Below are 21,106 nucleotides of genomic sequence, written 5' to 3'. Positions count from 1 at the left end.
CTTGTTTTTATTCCAGTAGGCAATTTTTAATTGAATTCCGATTTTGAGTTTTAACTCGTTTTACCCTTATTGTTTTGGGTCTTCTTGAGATGACTGTGATCAAGTGGTAAACAAACTCATGAAATAAATTTTTAACCGTGGAATGAAAACTAGCAACCATATGGTACAATAGTTCTCTACACTTTGGTACAATATATTTCAAATAAGTCGGCAATAAAACTTTAGGTTGTAAGGAAAGGGAACATTTTGAAATATTATATACAATACTTTGCCAGTATTTCTTTGCTTCTGGGCACATCCACCAACAGTGAATGAAGTCTGCCTTCCCCATTCCCCATTCCCATCCTCTTATCATCAATCAAATCTTTGAAACTTTAAAAGGATTAGGTATAATCGCATCCATGATTTTGCAGAATTCTCGCAACGATACAGAACAAACAGCATAATTGTTCTGATTTGCCCAGATAGAATCCCAAACTTCTTGTGCCAACTTTCCCCTCTACCCCAAACATTTCTTACCATTCACAAACATCTTCAGCTTGTCTATTTTGCCTCTTATCACATAGCATTTGATAGATCTTATGACAGCATAGTTCTTGGTTTTCTCCTATGTTTAAGTAGCAAAAAGAGAGTAAAACTATTCCTCATACAGCAAGATTTGCTTTCCATCACCAGCACCCTTTCGTGGAAGCTAGCACTGAAACACTAAGAACAAGGACAAAATCATAGCAAGTCTCTTCAGAGCATTCTTACTTCTTCTAAGTTATTTCAACATCACTTATCCTTATTTAGAGAGAATTAAAATTAGCCCAAAGCTACACTTATCCATTATTATTTCTTCCACAAAAAAGGGATTCATAATTTATAATAAATTAGCACAATTGCTGTTGGTACACATCAACTCTTATTTTTTTCCGTTCTCACAGCTGAGCATCTCACTGAGCTGTCACATTTTCCATAAAAGCAGCCTTTATGCAGTAGATCTGCTTCTGATTAAATCTGACATTTTGTTGGTGCACTAGTTGAGGTCATACTGCATGTATAACAATTGCAATTACACCAGAGTCCCTTTAGCTGAACTTCTTACAAAGTAGTAAATGTCTTTTTCCAAGTACAACAAAGAATTGGATATGGAAACCCACTCTCTTTCTAAAAAAAAAATCAGTTACAGTGATTCATTTTTATTTTTATTTTTGTAGTAAAATAAATGTCTTATTTAAAAGATACCGGGTTGGTGGGGCTTACTGCATGCGTGAATCATAGAGTTCTCAGAGACATGAATAAGAAAACATTCATTATGTTCCATTTTTTCAGCAGCCACAACATTTCTTTTAAATGATATGTCTGCAATTTACTTTGAAGATGGACAGGGAAAACTTCAATTAAAAGCTTAACACAGATTGCAGTCATAACTTGCTACATGGTCTAGATCAGGGTTTCCCAAACTTGGGTCTCCAGCTGGTTTTGGACTACAATTCCCATCATGCTGACCACTGGTCCTGCAAGCTAGGGAGAATGGGAGTTATAGTCCAAAAACAGCTGGAGACCTAAGTTTGGGAAAACCTGGTCTAGATTCTTCTTCAGTGCAGATGTTGTATATGGGTCATTCCACTCCAAATCACCTGATTTTAGTACTCGACCGTGCTCTCACATCTCAGATTTTGTTCAAAAATTTTGTGTTTGTACATACCGATGAGATAACCTCAAATTAATTTTTAAAGATTTTTTTGGTCCAAAATTGGGCTCAGGAGAATTTTTAAATTCAGATTTTCACGCAATTTAGGCTAATGCAATTTCTGCGTCAGTTTAGGGGAAAAAACCTCCTGTTCTGCTTACTTTTAGACCAACTGGGCTTATTTGGGTATCAAAATAAAGCTGGTTCTGGTCTCTTTCAAAATAAGGTATAAAAATGGCATTAAGTGCCACAGAAAAGGGTCGCTGACCATTCAAAGTGAATTTTAGTCATTTTCTACCTTGGTAGGTTCGATAAGCCATAGCGCGCAAACCATAGCTAACACATATATCATACCTTCTTTTTTTTTGTAGAATGGCTAACCATGAACTGGTTAGCCATTCTACAATAAGGGGTGTTTTTTGTGGTTATAAAATATTTAAAAATTAAGTTTTATTAAATATTTAATAAAAACAAAATACGTCTTGGGACCTTTGTTCATTTTATTGTGTAAAACACTTCTCCTAGACAGCTGTGTAGAGGAAAGGGATGTTAAAGTTCAGTTCATGCATCCTCCTGGTCCTTCACCAACATATTTTTGGCCAACTAAGAATGACTACTGCTGGGTGCCCTATGAAAATAATAATCAGAGATGTTCCAGTTCCTTCATCATCAACTGTAAGCAAATTATGCTTCATGTTGTGTAGAAGTGTCGATACTGGAGCCAGGAACACCCAACCCAGGATTAAAGCAGTGGAGGAAGAGACCCCAACCCAACAGAAACTCCTCATGCCTGATGATTAAAAGGCACCTTTACTGAGAAACCCGTCCCACTTTATCAGCTGAGCTATTGAAGTGAAGTAACTCCATCCCAGTGGGCTTCCAAAGTCCATAGCTGTTATGGAGGAAACACTCTTGGGTGATGAGCTCTCATCAGTATCTGACTTTTAGGACTTGGATGTAGGAATTCTGTCTCGTGAGTAAGAATGGGCCTGCCTATGAATCTTGATGTTTGGAGTAGCCAGGAAACAGCATACATGCCTCAGAGCTCAAGTCTGACCCACAAGGCCCTAGGTACAAGTTTGCACATAAACTTCTTGAAAGTAGAGTAGGAGGTCTATAAAGAAAACCTACTGTGATGAGAAGAAAATAAAGACAATCTAGCACAGGCATCCCCAAACTGTGGCCCGCCAGATGTTTTGGCCTACAACTCCCATGATCCCTAGCTATCAGGACCAGTGGTCGGGGAAGATGGGAATTGTAGTCCAAAACATCTGGAGGGCCGAAGTTTGGGGGTGCCTGATCTAGCATGTCACTCTTATAGTTGCTGGGGTTATTTGGTTCTCTGTTTGATACATCTGAGTAAAATCTGACAAAGCCTTGGGGGAAGGAAAAAGCGTTACACTTTTCCCACAAAATTTAAGGTTAAAATGCCTGTGTTTCAATGCAGAGAACATTCCCAATGACCATAGGGATGCGTCCTGGTCTCCAATAACTTGGGAACAAAGTATTCCCCATTCACGGTTTGCTGTGTGTTGTGTTCTAATGTGCTGAAATTTAAATAAATGCAAGCTTACGAAATCTGGTTAATACCCTTTATATTGAAGACTTGGCTCACACTTGCTTAAAGCCATCCTTTTAAAGTCCGTGTCATACGTAAAGTTGTTGTTGTTGTTTTCCTAGAACACATATTTCAGTCAAGATGTTGGGTTATTCCCCAATAGATATTCCCCAATTATTAGTATTTTTAAATTCCACTCAGCTTTTCTCCTAAATGCGATTGATCACTAGATGGAGACAAAACAATTTACCTTTACACATTAGAAGATTTACAGATGGTAATCATATCCACCAGCTGCTGCCCACTTTTTTTTCTGGGCAATTTGCCAGCTTTACTGGCAGCATGTTGACTTGGAAGCTGATAGTGTGACTCAGTTTGATTGAGATCTTATGTGATGATTTTTATTATAAATTTTGGTTGTAATGTTACTGGGTTGGGTGGGTGTTTTTCGGTTTTTAAAAAATCATAAAGTAGATCCAATATACATATAATGATCAAAGGTTGCTGCTGCTTTCCTGTCGGAAATGTCTAATTTAAAGATACCAGATTATACATTGAATGTCATCAGCAATGGTTGGAGTCTGCTCTGACTTGTCCTGTTCTTATAAAGCTGGAATATCGAGGGAAAAATCAGAGTGGGAGAGGAAGGGTTGGGAGAGTCAGTGGAAAAAGATTCTTGAAATCAGCAGCTCTGAGTAAATTAGAATATTGGTGGTTGAGTGGCTGTTCATTTTAAACATACATGCATTCAAGTCATGTGATGTTCCAGGAGTTAAGGGACAGGATAAGGCGTTACTTTGGGGTCTATAACTCATTTCCATGAGGAAGGAACTCATTTATCATCTTTAAATACAAAGCAGAGCAGGGGTTCCACTGGACATGATCTCAGGCATAGGGAGCTCTGCATCCAGCATAGCTGCCAAGTTTTCCCTTTTCTCGCGAGGAAGCCTATTCAGCATAAGGGAAAATCCCTTTAAAAAAGGGATAACTTGGCAGCTATGGCATCCAGTGTGGTTTGCAACATACCGTACTTTTCCATCTATAAAATGCCCCCATGTATAAAATGCCCCCCTATTTTGGGGGGCTTTAATTTAAGAAAATGAGCAATTGGGGGGGGGGATGCCGAACGAAATTTCACTCGCCCAACTTGCAAACGCTAACAATCACAAGCAACACAAGGCAAATTGCCAAAGCGGCAGCCAGTCCTAAGCAGCCCTTGACACATCCACAAATAACCCACCCGATTGACAAAGCAGTAGCCAATACAAAGCAGCCCTTGCATCCGACACCATTCACCCACCCAACATAGCTGTCAAGTTTTCCCTTTTCTCGTGAGGAAGCCTATTCAGCATAATGGAATTTCCCTTTAAAAAGGGAGAACTTGACAGCTATGCCACCCAATCACTAGATCCTGCTTGCGGATGCAACCAATCGCTCGTCCCCCTTCTGCACTACCCATGTATAAGACGACCCCCATTTTTTACTTTATTTTGGAGTAAAAAAAAACCTCATCTAATACACGGAAAAGTACGGTAATTTATTGGCAGAGTATACCTATAGGTGTAAATAACAGAGAAGATAATACTTGCACAATCGGATGGGCAAGATTTCTTTTTTCTTTAAAGAAAGCTTTCTGTCAGTTGAGGCATTTTTGTTGCTCATTTAGTTCTGCATGAACCACGTATAACAGTGGGACCCATAAATTTTGCTCCTGTTAGTAGTAGTAGTAGTAGTAGTTTGGATTTGATATCCCGCTTTATCACTACCCGAAGGAGTCTCAAAGCGGCTAATAGGGAGACGCAGAGCCAAGCTCCTGTTTTATTGTTTGTATGGTGATGATGTGGCATGTATTGGGGTTGCATCCAATAAATCAGCCCAATGTAAAGTGGAAATTGCATAGCAGAGTACTTGCCAAGCTGATGTTTTTGCATGTTCTCCTGTTCAGTTCTTTCAGTTTGGTGCAGCACAGACCAAACTGGTGCAGCACAGACACCAGGAATAGCCAACATGGTGCCCGCCAGGTGGTGCTGGACTCCAGTTCCCATCATCCCTGACCATTGGCCACGCTGGCTGGGGCTGGTGGGAGCTGTAGCCCAAGAGCGTTTAGAGAGCACCACACTAGCTACCCCTGACCTACACCATCTGAGAATACATCTCTACAGTACCTCCCAATTATGGACTAGTTTAGAATACTCTGTCTTTTGATCAAATGGCCTCCAAAGCAACTTACAACAGATACAAAAACTCCTCACTGGTCTTTGCTGCTCCAGGCTTCCTGAAGAAAAGTCTCCTTCAAAGCCATGGAGGGGGTGGACCAGAAAGTTAGTTCTTTCTTGTGTCATGGGGCTAACAAACTCCCTTCATTCTGTTTAGATAACCCTTGCACATCACAGCTAATGGCTGTTATGGGAGGGAGGTAGCCCGTGGATCTAGCAGGTAATCAGTGCTTTGCTAGGAAAAGGGAGGGTGTTTTGGCTACACAGGAAATGGTTGTATAGCCATTCCTTTAAAAGTCCTCATTGAACTCAGATGAACGTTCTAGGTATCAGCTAGTTGTCAATTTCCCCTTCCTGGGCAAGGTGATTGTGGGAGTGAAACACAGTAACTACCGGTATTTTTGTTGGGCTAGCACACAGCACTCTATTCATGATCTTTATCCAGTTCATATAGTCCTCAATAGTAGGACTGGTTTCCTGAATTACATATTTTTTGAAGGACAAGTGAGACCTGCAACAAAATGTTAAATGTGTGGAACATCCCTGTTTAAGGACTCCAACCAACTAGCCATTCCCTTTTCCTTGGATTTTCCCATTCTCATCCCATTCACCTGCTTTTTTGTCTCCCTGCCCTCCCGGTCAAATTTAGCTACTGAGCATGCTTAGTGCTCATTGATTATGTTTGGAGTTTTTTCTTCCTTAGGGTTTTTCCCCAGAGCTGTTTTCCCCCCTGGTACTTCTGAAAAACTTAGGGTGCCGTCAGGCCTGCCCAAAAACCTCCCCCTTGTGCCTGGATTGGTACCATTTTGGCTACATAAGGATTAGCAAGCACCTGGAGAATGACCTCTCTTTCTTTCATTCACACATCCATATGAATGTAAAATCTCTTTTAAAAAATTAAAATCACAACTCCTGCTTATTGTCATCCATGGTGTTGGCCAACGTAAATTTAAATCCTTATCCTATTTGCTATGGAGGTAAAACTTGAAACATTGAGGCTCATAACAGGCCTGCAGAGATTAGTCTGAATTATGGGAACATTTGGCTCCAAACAGAATGTCAAACCGAAAAATCTTTCAGCTGATGTTCCCTCCGGAAGAATGGAAAGAGCACCACAAAGCAGAGAAGGTTGAACACAAGCATTCAAAGGCTCTGTTTCCTCACCCATTTCCAATTGCATCTGAAGCTTCATACTGTTTTTCTGCAGCACAGAACCTTTTCTCATGAATCTCAGCTTGAGGTTAAACCCTTCATGATTATGGGGATCTTGTTTAAACAAATGTCATCTCTCACGCTTTTAAGAAATGGAAATTAAATTACAGATGGCGAGGGATAAGGAGTAAAATGGCTGTGTTATGTAACAATTCACTTCAGGGGGAAACTATTTGGTTGAAGATGGTTATTGTTTCTTCCCACTCTTAGTTAAACACATTTTAAACACCCTGATTTAATAACATGATTTGCTGGCAGTTTTCAAAGCAAGTCACAGTAGAAACTATTTCAAGCCCAGCAACGCTTGGAAATAACACTTTCTGATGCTGTCTAAGGCCTAATAAAAACAACACTTCTGGCTTCTGAATATATCACAGTTCTCATTTTCCCAGTTTTGCATCTTCTATGGCTCGCCTGGTCTGGGGAGTCAGTTTGAGAAGTTTTCTGTTGTCCTGCCTTGTTTAGCACCCGATTAACTGAATTTCATCCAACTCACATGTTGGTCTTGTTTGATCTAAAATTGTTTATAATAGAACACACAGCTGGTTTGATTCATGTGTTACATTGGAGGCCTCTAGTTCCTTGAGAAAAGTGGTTCATTTGAGATCTTCAGATGTGATATGGTGCTAAGGCTTTCAAACATTTTGTTAGCGAGCTGGTTGGTTTTTAGAAAGAACCCCCACCCGGCCCCAGATGAGCTTATATTTCCCTTACTGTGTTTTTACAAACACAAGTAACGCATAATTGGTATAACAATGCAATGTGAATTTATGCCGTACTGTATTGCAGTAATTTTACCCTGGAGTTTATGGTTGCCAGATTCCCCCAGTGCTTTCACATTCATTGATGAATCGGGGTTGAGGCCATTGTGATTTCTCCTGCCTGCCTTCCCCTTATCTGCTGTAATGAGCAGGATTGCACATAACTTCTGACCAAGAATCTTGGGAACTGTAGTTTTGCCTACAGTTCCCAACACCCTTAACAGATTACAGTTTGCAGGATTATTTAGTGGAAGTAATGTGCTTTAAATGGATGGTGTGTATGTAGCTTCTATCTTCCAATGTTGTGTTCCTTGACTATTCCTGCTCTTGGTTTGAGGCACATTAAAATCTTCTAAAATACGGGTGAATAAACGGAGAATCCTGCCTGAATGCACATCTTAGAGTATATTTAATTTACCTTTACTGTATTGATTTTTATTCTTTGGTAGCAGGGGTTTCCTTGACCTTTTAACCATGCCACAGAAAATGTACAGTTTTTCAGCCTAGGCCTAGCCATGTTTATTCAGAAGTAAGTCCCATTTATTTCATTATCTTAATTCATTGGACCACGGAGATGTTCCGAGCCCTGTCAGCCTTATGATCCTATGATTATGTTTTTTTAAAAAAACTAGAGCAAGTCAACAGCTTGTCCTCTGTATTTTCCTTCAAGTGACTAATGAGCAAAATCCCATGTTATATATAAAGAGGATAAGAGACACAGCGGGAATAAACATATCAATCATGGGCAGCTTGTTCAGTCCTAAAAGCTACAGTGAGAAATCAGTTAACTTTCATATTTTATTTTATTTCTTGCATGGGCTACATCATCAAAGTAGATTCCAAGCTACTGTTAAAAGGCATGTGGCAATTACAGGTGTCCCAGAGAGGAATTGCCTGTTTGTAAGAAACATGAAAAACTTGCTACCTATGTCCATTGCAGGAGGGGAGAATTGAACTTGGCATGGCTTAGGGATGTATAGTTTTGCTATAGTTTGAATTGTTAACCACCAATTTGGGTAGCGAAGGAGCAACTCAGTGCCTCAGCAGTCCTGAAATGAATATACCGGTAGATATTCTAAGCCTCTATCACGTATTGTTGATGTACTTTAGTTGTGCAACCCAGGGGACCAAAAATACAGTAAGTATAAATTTGGAACATGGCTTTAAAAAGAAAAAGAAAAAAGACCCACCTAGCTCACAACAATGTTGTTGAAGAGGACAGAAAGGGCAACTGCATACAACTTATGTGCTCCTTGGTTTGGAATAACATTCTTCAGCCTTGGGTCCCCAGGTGTTGTTGGACTCCTGCCAACATTCCCAGGCAGATTTGCTTAGCCATTGATCAGGGATTCCAGCGGACACTTGGGGCCCAGAGTTGAAGAACACTGATTCATGTGACAAGAAGCTTCCTTGAAGCTTTCCCCCTCACCTGATCAATGGAGATGCCAGAGATTGAACCTGGGACCTCCTACATGCAGAGAGTGTGTTGTACCTCTGAGCTATGGCCCCATCCCAGATAGAACCATGAGAATGCAGGCTGCAGTGGATGCTGTGTGGATACTTCCTGAGCACCTCCACCTGGGTGTTTGTTTGAACAAGGAGAAGGCGTTAGAATGCAGTGTCTTGAGTGGCAGGAAGGAGGTCACATGGGATGGGAGATATTAGGGCAAATAATCCATGTCCCGGTCATGCCATTGACTTGGCTTCTCCATAGCTTGAGGCACAAGGTGTGTGGATTTAGACCATTTAGAAGGGTGCTGTTTCACTTTCAACATGCCAGAGCAGGGGAAGTGCATGCTAATAACCTAATTTTAATGATGCAGGCATGACAACTAACAGTCGCTCAAACAATCTCTAGTCAATTTTCTGATAAAGTGAATTTAGTGTTTCCTCCATTTTATGATTAAAGTGAGCTATGGTACGAGTTTATTTTTAAGTAGGTGTTAATTAAAAATATGGAAATAGGTTGGAACACATTGCTTTTCACAGGCAAGGAATAATCGCAACCAATTTGTTCACACAATCGTGCCTGTTTGGGAATGTTTTTAAAAACAGCTTGAGTTTCCGCTTGGTTCTCTGTGTGCTTGTTTCCGCAGCGGAATATGATTCCAATAAAATCAGTAATTGAATTTGCAGTCCAAAGAATAAATGGTTATTTTAACAGAAAGTTGCTCGCTTTGTGGGAAAAGACTTAAGCTCTTTGTATATTGTATCTAATGGCAGAGGACACAACATTTCTGCCTTTACGTCTCCTTATAACCCACACATTTAACTAAATGCATAGTATTTATAAAAGAAACTAGTACGGTTTTTGTATCTTTGAACAACTTTATGTCCTGCTGTTTCTGGATTAAGACAAGTTTATTTTTAAATGCCAGTTACTTTGAACTTAAAAAAAAAAGTGGTTCATACATAAGCTGGAAATGACTTGGGTTTTGGCATCCTTAGTATATGCCTGCAAGGACTCAAAAGAACTTTGATACACATTCTTCAATAGCCTCCACACTGTTAGCTGTTGTGCAGTATTTTGTCTGATACATTCACTCTGTGACAGCTCTTCCACAAAGAGAGATGAGGTAACTGGAAATGACTTTTGAAACACAGGGTGATAGAGAAAGACATGGGTTTTATAGAGTGGTGTAGGGCAACACTAGGCATTTTTTCACACTGTTAGTCATTTAGGCTTCCTCAGCGCTGTACATTTAAAGCAGTATGATACCAATTAAACAGCCATAGGTCCCTGTCCGCCCCCCTTGCAAAATATCCTTGGTTATAGGTGCCAAGAGTTTTTAGGAAATCCTTATTCCCATCACAGAGCTACAATTCCCAGAGTTCCCTGGGAAGGGGCAGGTGGCCCTATTTTCAGAAAGTTGGTTCGCCTTTCTATTCTCCCTCAACAAAAATCTGCAACTTGTCAGTCTGTCCCTCTCCCACCAACATCCTATCTAACATTGTGGAGGGGGCTGGTTTTTCTGCTTAGGGGTCCAGTCTGTTTTCTGCTCCTTGGGGAGTGCTTGACAGCCAGTCATTGGCACTCTAATGAGTATACTCGCTTTGAATCCCTGTGACGGGGTGAGCTCCCGATGCTCAGTCCCAGCTCCTGCCAACCTAGCAGTTCGAAAACACATCAAAGTGCAAGTAGATAAATAGGTACCGCTACAGCGGGATGGTAAACGGTGTTTCCGTGTGCTCCTCTGGTTCGCCAGAAGCGGCTATGTCATGCTGGCCACATGACCTGGAAGCTATACGCCGGTTCCCTCGGCCAAAAACGCGAGATGAGCACCGCAACCCCACAGTCAGTCACAACTGGACCTAATGGTCAGGGGTCCCTTTACCTTTACCTATTGTTTTTTTTAAAGGAAAATCTTTTTATGGCTACATGTGCATGGTCCGAGATTTTGCTTTATTCCACATCAGTTGCCAGTGCTGAGATTAGCATGTATGCCTCTTGCAAAGATCCCTTGCATGCTCACCTATAGAACATATGGCTGGTGCTAGTTTGGGAGGCCCTAGAAGGTAGAGTATTCTTAAGGGGAAAGTGAGATGAAAAAGTTTTGGAAATGTTAGCATAAGGCAGCCATGGTGTTGATATACATGGGATGGGGGTTGTAACTGGGAACTGGCACATCTCAGTTATTTTGACCTCATTTTATGTTGTGACATGCATTTTTTTTAAAAAAAAAACTGAGGTGTCTTTTATGTAGATGGGAATTGGTTGTTTTCTGCCAGTAGTACTCTGCCTGGTTGTCTAAGTAGACAAATCAGCAGCATTCATTGGTGTAACAAGGAAATTATCTATGTTGACCGGTGGGAGAATGTTTCAAAACTGTTTAATAGCTTGAATCTAAGGGAAAATATTTATGTGTTTTCTGTCAGCAATTTAGGATTAAATGTAGAGGAGCTGAAACCATAAAGCATTGTGCTGCTGCTAAACATCACTTAAAAATTCCATGTTGATATTCATTAGTATAAATTACTGCATTTCAGATGAATCTCATGTCCTTGAGGCCAAGTTGCTACTAAAGTGGTGCTAGATTGTCAGTATAATTCTGTCATTAAAGTGTTTTGCTGTCCGATATACGCTTCATACTTGTAAAGTAGTTTTATGCAGATATTTTCATATTTATTAGAAAGCCAGGGTGCACTGTATATAAAACACCATCCCAGGAGGAATAACAGGTGGCCCATAGGCCGCGCAGCTGGATGATGGGGATGGTGTCTTCCAGAAGGGTCCATCATGTTCCCAGGCACAGCACCGAGATCAGTTTGAGGGACAGGAGGCACAGTTGCTTATGTCCATAAGGAACGCATCTTCCTGGTCAGGTGTCCCATCCAAGACTCAAACCAGCTCTCAGTGTCTGCATTTGGCACAAGAGACTCAGGGATAAGGATTGTGGTGGTGCCTCATCCACCCCACTTCTTAACAATTTCCCTGATGAAAGTGGTATGGAGGACTCCAAAACTTTTCATCTTGATGGACTTCAGTAAACATACCGAGGCCACCTTGTCTGGGGTGGATCAGGATGCTCCCATAACAACCATGGACCTGTCTCAGCTCAGTGGTAGAGCTGGTGATCCTGCTGAGGCCGTGGTTGCCCTGTGGGATGGCAAGATGGGGTGAGCTCTCAACATAGCTGCTCCCAAGGGTCCTCTCCAGTGCTACAGGGCATGCATGGACACCAAGGAGTGAGAGACAGTGAAGCAGGTTTGGAGAAGGCGGGAGCTCAGGTGGCAGAAAAGTCACTCCAACGCTGACAAAACCCCTCTTAGGTTCTGGGTAGTCCAGAGACTAAGCATACCAGAAGTGAAGCTACCGCAGGCTGTGAACTCTGTAAAGCTCCATGGTGCCTTAGAGTTTTTGCAAGTCCAGTTGAGATGTCCAGTGTGGCAGTTTTTATTTCATTTTATGTGGACTGATTATGTGGACAGGACCTTTGCCGTGGAGAACTGGGCTCGAACTAACAAAATGCACTTAGGCAGGAATAACCAGCTGCACAAATATAAGATGAGGGACACCTGGCTTGCCAGCGGTGCATGTGAAAAGCATCTATGGGTCTTAGTAGTCCACAAGCTTAACATGAGTCAACAGCATACGAAAGAAGAAGCTGCATCTAGGCTGCATCAACAGAAGTATAGTGTCCCAATGGAAGTAATAGTACCACTCTATTCTGCCTTGGTCAGACCACACCAGGAGTACTATGTCCTGTTCTGGGTGCCACACTTTAAGAAGGATATTTCACAATTTAAAGCGTTAAAGCACTAAGTGGCTTGGAACCGGGTTTTTTGATCACATAGACTTGTTTGGGCTTCAGGATTGGCCCCAGCTGCCCTTTTCCAAGTCTGTCAGATTGTTAGGCACAAGCAACACAGCCTTTTTTGTGGTGGTTCCTGTCCTATAAAACATCTTTCCACAGGAGAAATGCCTCATTATCTCTTTTTTTAAAAAATGCTTTTTATTAATTTTCTTTCTTGATAAACAAACAAACACAATAGACTAACCAAAATAATAAAATGACAACTACAAACAAAACAAAATAGAAAAGAAAAGAAAACTAAAAAAGAGGGGGAGAATATCAAAAACATACATACAACCATAAATCCATAGGTTCTTACATGCGGATTTATGTCACCGTCTTCTTTAATCCCAATTCCTTTTCTTTTCTAATAGACTTCCATCTTCCTCTAAGTGGGTCTGTTTTATCTATTTGTTAAACTGCTCATTTTATCATTTCTTCATTTCTACTGTTTTCCACATACTATACTAATAATCCATACTGTGGTTTGTGAAAAATAATCAAAGCAAATGCAGGTTTTTACACTGTTTTTTTAAGATATTCTCTATAAATTGCCCATTCCTTTTGGAATTTTTGGTTAGGTTGTCTCCAAATCACATCCGTCATTTTTGCCAACTCGAGATGTTCAAATAGCTTATCGTGCCATTCCTTTTTTGTTGGTACTATTTCGCATTTTCAATTTCTAGCTATTAATATTCTTGATGCTGTTGTGGCGTACAAGAATGTTCTCTCTTTTTCGTTTGGGATATCCGAATCTAAAATACCCAAAGGAAAGCTTCTGGGTTTTTTTTTAATGAAGGTTTGCTTAAACATTCTTTTCAACTCCTCATATATACCGTAATAGCCCCAAAATTCTTAATCTTTTTGCAACCCCACCACATGTGAAGCAGTGTCCCTTCTGCCTGTTTACACCTCCAGCAAGTGTTAGATCTTGTTTTATACATTTTGGATAGTTTGGTCCCATCCTATAGAACATCTTTCCACAGAAGTACCTCATTCTCTGTTTTTAAATGGGCCCTAAAGACCTGGATACTTTATTCTATTTTTAATTGAATAATGCTGCTGATCCACGTTTTATGAACTGTAGTTTTAACTTCGGCTGATTTTTTTTATTGAAATAGGAAGGTTTTGTCCTGTTCTTTTAATTAATAGTATTTGATGTTTTATGGCTTTCTACTTGAAAACTACCTTATTAAAAGTATTTTTGTACTGCTTTTGCTTTGAAAGGCCCTATAAAAAAATTTTAATCAATACAAAACACGGCTCAGTCATATTTTTTGTGGCCTCACGAGCTATCACCTAAGTCCTGGAGATCTCATTTTCCCTTTTAACAAGTTTCTAGCTCTCACTGTTTTGAAAGCAGCTTCGAAACATGATGACGATGTGTTTGGAAGGCTCAAGTTATGCAATTATTTGGACCTCAGCCAAAGAGTACCATCTGGAGTCAATCAATAGGAGGCAAAATTTGGTCATGAATCTAAGATACAGTTCAATTCAGGGAATAACATGCTTCCTGTCTACAGAACAAGAGCAGATTTTAATATTATATAAACAACTCCTTTGTAACCTATTAGTCATAGCACTTTACTCTTCAGTTAAACAAGCACAGGCACGTCTAATGTGTGCTCTTTTTATTCTCCAAACCTGAATTGCACAGCTAAAGATGAGATTATTGAGTGAGCTTTGGAAAAGCCTTCCTTAACTTAGCTAAGTGATTCAGTTTACAAGCTTGCCTGTGTCAGTTCTGAGAAATGAGACATGTTTGGATATGCCTATGGTATGTTTGTGCCCTATACGTGGTAGAGAATTTTGCAGACATGGCAAGCAAAAAAAGAAAGTAAAGAGGAATAGAAATTCAGTGTGATTCCAGTTTGGTCCAAACTCTAAGACAAAGATATAACTCCTAAAATGTGATTAAATATTTGGAGAGGCATGGCTCAATTTTATCACTACGGTTCTAATGTCATCCCTGTTGTTTGAACATTTGATTAATAACGTGTTCACAATATGGATGTAAACATGGGTGGGGGAATTGAGAAGAGATGGATGAGGGGAGCTTGTGCCACAAATATCCACTCTTTTTTATGAAAAATTAAGCAGTATTAGATGGTAGATTCTAATTTTCTGCAAGCATATTAGTAAAACATTCTGTCCTTGCTCTCGCTCCTCATTTCCAGTTATTGCTCAAGTAGAATAGGTAGCTTTTCCTTCTTCTGTAAAGAAAAATGCTGCTGGGGTTTCCTGCGGTTGGAATTAACTGTCACAAATAAATAGATGATTTTCATCTCTGTAATATTACATAAGCAGGCATTCTGTGCTGTGGCTAATGCTATGGAGCCATTTGTATGATATTAAATGTTTTTCCACCATTCCGCTCTCCATTTATACTTCAGTAACTGTAGCATCATGTATAGATAAATGGTGCAATAATTTTCATTTTAAGAGAACTTAAGTAACATAACATCTGGGGGGACATGGAATTTTATACTGGTAGATTGCACAATGTTAATTTTGCAATAACTACCACATCTGCGCAACTCATTCCTTAGGCCTTCTCAGCAACCCCTTTCCATTTGTTCTCCAGAATATTTGTTATTATTTATGCCTTTTTAATGTTGCCATCTTGCACACTTTTGTTTTTGTTTTTAAAGCAAATCTGCTGGACGTCAACCACAAACAGCATATGGCAAACACATGGTGGGAAATGGATCTGTTGTACCACTTCCTATTCCCACCCCCCATTAAAATTGAAAGCATATTTGGAGGCACTTTTAGACTGAAAGGCTGCACGCTAAAGAACCCACTTTAGGCACACGCCAGGGTTCTCAGCAGCAACTTGACTGCTGTTCTGCTTTGGAAGTTTATTCAGAAGTTTCCCCATATTTCAGGGGCAGGTTGACAGGTACATGGCGAGGGAGGGCACTTCTAGAAAAGGTGGGTTGCACACACAGCGTTCTTCATGCAGTTTTCACAGCCTACCTATGGACCTCAAGGTAACAGGTGGGTAATAAATTGAGATGGTGATGATGAGAAACACACTTGTTTGATGGACTTTCCTTCAAACCAGCTTCCATCTAGTTAGAAAACAGAAGCCTCAACTAAGCAGAGGTGTGCACATTTCAGGCAGCCGATGCGCATGCGCAGTTAACAGCCTGAGTGAATTTCAGCATGGGGAAACAAATCATGTTTGGGGCCTGCCCCCTCTCTGGTGCATATAGCAATACAAAAAAGTGACTTAGGCTGCAGGGGGCTATCTCACCATGTTTCAAGCCATAAATATGTACGTAGCCAGAGTGGTTCAAAATCCTTTTGCATCGCTGCAGCCAAACTGCTGAGGAGCTGACTTCGTAGAATGCCGATTCATTACAGGACATACAGTGCAGGGAAAAAAGTATTTGATCCCCTGCTGAATTTGCCAATTTGCCCTCTGACGAAGAAATGACCAGTCCATAGTTTTAATGGTAGGATTATTGTAGCAGTGAGAGACAGAATAACAACAGGAAAAACCCCAGAATACTTTTTTTCCCTGCGCTGTAGGTTTGCATAATCACTACTTTATTCTATTTAAACTTTTTTTTTGTAATTCAAAGATGACACGTTGCATAGGGAAGTGACAAACATTCTAAGAAAATGTAAATGTTTCGTAACTTAGGGAAAAAAAGAACAATCCGGTTTTTTAAAATTTAAATTCATTTGTGGACCTAATTCCCTTGAAGCCTGTAGAAGCAAAACGCCTTTATTCTACATTCTTAAGAAAGCTGTAAATTTTTTCTTGGAAAAATTGCAACTTTAAAAAGAGGATTATAGTGCTGACCTTGTCTCCTCTATTTTTAAATAGATTTTACTGCATAATCATTGGTAATCGTATACATGAGGTTTTGTTTAAAAGAAACACAAAGGCTTAATTGTATTTTTTAAAGGAAAGTATTGCATCAGAAGGATTCATTTAAATACATTTGGCTCTGGGCTCTCTTCACAATTCATTCATTCTGATTTTTCCCTGGACTTGTTAAGAATGCAAAATTTAGGAAGGACTGAGCCAAATAACGCTTTTTAGATCACTACATTCTGGCTTCAAAGCATAGTTCAGCTCAAAAACCTCTGTTACTAAAGAAAATACTTCATTTTAATTCTCTGTTTGCAATAGCATTTATAAAAAAAATAGCTATTGTCTAAATGTTAGGGCTATTGTGACTCACAAAAGCAGCTAGTTCTGGGATAATGTCAGTATAATTGGCTGTATGAAAGGGCGGCAGCAGCAGAGAAAATGCAGGGAGAGATTGCTAGAAAATTCTGAATTCAAATCAAGCCACTATAGGTATAGAGGCCCTGTAAAGATGTGTATACATGCAAACATCTTAATAGCTAAGGCTTGAATAATTTTGAAATTTTGAAGGGCTAGTAATGCATTTGTAGTGTGTCGTAATGGCATTCCGTAATATAGCTTGGGAGTCCCAACCCTTTTGATCCTAGGAGCATATCTGAAAACTTAAGAAACTGCCATGGGCACCACGAAATGCCCATTTCGCAAAAGAAAAATTGGGAGTGCTCAGAACCCCCTCCCTGCAAACAGCAGGCAAATCACTACACATACTCCCCAAACAAAACATAAGACAAAAAAAAGTAGGACAGTTGCACAAACACACCAAAAATGCAATCCCGCCCATCCAACAGTCTCAAACCCCCTAATATAAAAAAGAATTGGTGGGCTAGGAGCCTGAGGGCCCCAAAGCACCATATTGGGGACCCTAGTCTAGCCAGCTTTTTCCAACCCAACAGCAAGTGATTGGAAAGGCTGTTTTTTCACCCTTATAGCCTAAATCTTTCAGGTTTTCTTTTTTCCTTTTCCTTTTTCTAAATCTTCCTTCCGTGTATAGGAAAAGATTGTTGCCCACAAATCACTGGCCTGGCAATGAAAGAGCAACTATCTTGTGCTACAAGAGCAGCACAGTAGCAAAAAGGTTGTGTTGGTTTCTGTACTGCAGGGCCAGCAGTTTGGGCTTCAGCATCATCCTGCAGACCAGGAATTGAAAGCCACGCTTTTATAAATTAATAAAACTATGCCCTGATGAGGACAGTCCTTTTCTATAATGTATATACAGTATACTGTATATTAAATGGTAGTGATATCCATAATCACAGGTTCTTCTAGTGGTGTAATATTCCATGCTAAGTAATTGAACAGTGTATCTGAAGAAGTGTGCATGCACACGAAAGCTCATACCAAAATATAAACTTAGTTGGTCTTTAAGGTGCTACTGAATGAATTTTTTAATTTTGCTTCGACTCAGACCAACACGCTACCTGCCTGTAATTGAACAGAATTCAGCATCTGCTGACAGATGAATGCTTTTTCAGCTTTGAGGAGGACCCCTGGAAAAAAACATACGACTAGAAATTAAATGCAGATCCGGAAAGGATGACAGGAAACTGCCCAGTTCAGAATACTTGGGAGAGTAACAAAAAGTGGTTTTGGTTAACAGCCTAAAATGTGTTGAAAAACCCATAAGCATATTATGAACATTAAATACATCTTTGTTGTATAAGCTTCTTCGTTTTGTTTTCCAAACAGAATGTTGTAGAACTGGTCAAGCCCGCCAATAGCCCTTTCCCTGCTCCTTTGGAAGAAGGTTTGGCGTACGATATATATTCCAGATTTATAGCACAGACCCCAGGTGAAAAGGATGCAACTAAGGTAAAGGAGAATTTTCCTATTAAAACTATCTTGGTCAAGGAAATTATATGCTCCTTAATTATCCATCAGGGTGAGGAGTTTGGGAACTGCTGCCATAGAATTTTTGCTGGTCTTCTAACATAGAAGCATAGAATTATAGAATTGGAAGGACCTTGAGTTTCATATAGTCCAGGCATCCCCAAACTGCGGCCCTCCAGATGTTTTGGACTACAATTCCAATCATCTCTGACCACTGGTCCTGTTAGCTAGGGATCATGGGAGTTGTAGGCCAAAACATCTGGAGGGCCGCAGTTTGAGGATGCCTGATATAGTCCATCCTCCTGCAATGCAGGAATATGCAGCTGTCCCTTATGGGGATCAAACCTGCAACCTTGGTGTTACCAGCACCATGTTCTAATCAACTGAGCTATCCCCAAAATGCAAGGTGAGCTGGTGTGTTGCATATATTTTACTTCCTCTGCAGAAGTAGACATAATTAAATGCAGTTTATACGTACACCCACTTTAAGATGAGAATTTGTTTCCTCTGTTACAAAGGTCACCAACGTGGTTCCCATGGAAACCCAGCACCCACAGAGTCATTGTCGTTGTCGTCGTCCCCCCCCCCCCCCCCCGCTGAAATCAGACTTGGAAGTAGTATTTTGCTTTTGGGTTGTGTTTGTGGCACTCCTCTAAGAAAGCAGTACTGCAAATAAATCTGTTTTCATTTATGAAATGTTGGGCACTGAGTTTGTTGAGTTTGTGCGCACCATGATTTTGCAGGATGAGATCAAATGCTTTGCAGGGTCACCAATTTACAAGGACATGGCTAAGATCCTCACCTGGATACACGCTACCCAATCCCATAGTGCCAAGAGGCTTGTAAGAGCCCAGCAATCTGTAGAAACAAACAAAACAAAACAAAACCATGTCTTCCCATCTATTATAATATGCCACCATTGGTAAAGTTTTACGTTAGTTGTAGGAGGAGCTTAGGGTGCAAGATAGACCTAAGTTGTAAAACCAGGAAAACCTGGTTGCGACAAAAAGAGAAAAGTGAAGTAAAGGAGATCCTGACCAAAAAAATTTAAGGTGTTTAATAAGTTTGTGCACATTTTACCCTTGCGTAACTACTGTCCCTGGCATTTCCTGTCAAATTTAAGTGCATCTAATGTGTCTAGCTTCACACACCTCAACCACTTTCCCAACTGCACACATTTTTGCAGCTGCACATTTTGTGTCCAACTGCACACTAAAAAAACAAAACAAAAACTGGTAGCTAATAGAAAAGGTGGCCTGTGGTGGTGTCCATCACAATTTCTCTGGTTTGTAAATGCCCATGGGCCCAAAATAGCTGGTGACCTCTGCATCTACTATACCAGCTGGTAGCAAGGCACTTGCTAGCTTTGAGGCTCTGCTCTTCTGCCCAGTTTCTTAAGTAACGTGACAGCCTTCCGTCCACTGGCTAGGCCAAAACAACCTCCCAAGTTACCTCTTTTATGCCAATACTGTACAGCAATGCCACTTTTGCATATGGTGCCAAAACGAACACCTTTCATCTAAGATTTCCTTCTACCCTTCCTTCTGTTAGGAAATGGAGGGAGGCGTTCCTCTGGAAGAGGAGGCTGAAGCCGAAACCATTGTAGATCCTTTGACAGGTTACACCATCGAGGATGTTCAGATGGTACTGGGCCAGATCACCGGTGAAATGCTCAGCGGCATTCAGGTATTTCCGGAGGGGTGGCGATGGCACTCTCTTGCAGCAAAAGACAACAAAGGATCTTGTGACTTTTAAAAAGTTTCTTACTGCATAGAATTTTGTGGACTACAGTCCATTGGTTCGTGAAAACCTTATGCCATAATAAATGTGTTAGTCTTCAGGGTGCCACAAGATTCTTTGTTGCTTTTATTCTATATGCATGATGCATATAGAAATGTGCATTGATGCATGATCCTGCACACAGCTCATTATAGACTCAAGTACAATACAGTGGTAACTTGGTTCTCAAATTTAATCCGTTCCAAAACCAAAGCGTTCCAAAACCAAGGCGCGCTTTCCCATAGAAAGTAATGCAGAACGGATTCATCCATTTCAGACTTTTAAAAGCAACCCCTAAAACAGCAGTTTAACATGAATTTTACTATCTTACGAGACCATTGATCCATAAAATGAAAATGAAAGCAATAAACAGTAGCTGAACTGGGTTCCAGACAGTCACAAAAACAAAAAAGGAGCCACCAAAAACACAAAATAAATACCAAAAACAGACAGACCTCAGCATAACACTCAAATTGGAAGCGTAACACTCAAACTGGAGCATGTTTGACTTCCGGAAAAAGTTCGCAAACTGAAACACTTCTGGGTTTGCAGTGTTTGGGTTCCAAGTTGTTTGAAAACCAAGGTACCACTGTATCTAGAAATGAGAAAGTGTTTGATGACTTGCTCTCTCTTTTTTGTTCATATTATTTAGTCCCTGCCCATTGACCTTAGAATCATACTATTTCTGTAATCCAAGCAATGCCTAAATTATTTGGGATTGCTTCTGCACTCAAGCCCTTTTGGATTGCTGGGATGTTTCTTTTCCATAATTAGCTGGAAGCAGAATTAAATTAGAAGTCCTGTATTATGATCCTTGTATAACGCTTACACACACTGTTATACACTGTTTCAAGTGTATCTGAAGACGTGTGCATGCCATAGCTGCCAAGTTATCCCT

General features: G+C 40.3%; 1 protein-coding gene across 6 annotated transcripts in view; it reads left to right on the top strand.

The window, feature by feature from the left end:
* The window catches only part of CABCOCO1 (ciliary associated calcium binding coiled-coil 1), a 90,474-nt gene that overhangs the window by 54,594 nt on the left and 14,774 nt on the right, over window positions 1-21,106 (top strand). For all 6 annotated transcript variants that reach the window (XR_009557630.1, XM_060274951.1, XM_060274953.1 and 3 more), the window contains exons 6-7: window positions 18,289-18,411; window positions 19,981-20,115. Coding sequence is in view for 5 of the 6 variants with exons in the window: in XM_060274951.1 (XP_060130934.1) it covers window positions 18,289-18,411; window positions 19,981-20,115 (258 nt within the window). In the remaining variant the exon portion in view is untranslated. The remainder of the gene's footprint in view (window positions 1-18,288; window positions 18,412-19,980; window positions 20,116-21,106) is intronic.

The sequence above is a fragment of the Zootoca vivipara genome, chromosome 5, assembly GCF_963506605.1.
Source record: "Zootoca vivipara chromosome 5, rZooViv1.1, whole genome shotgun sequence".
Lineage (NCBI taxonomy): Eukaryota > Metazoa > Chordata > Lepidosauria > Squamata > Lacertidae > Zootoca > Zootoca vivipara.
Note: the sequence above shows the minus strand (reverse complement) of the source record. Positions and strands in the feature narration are given on the sequence as shown.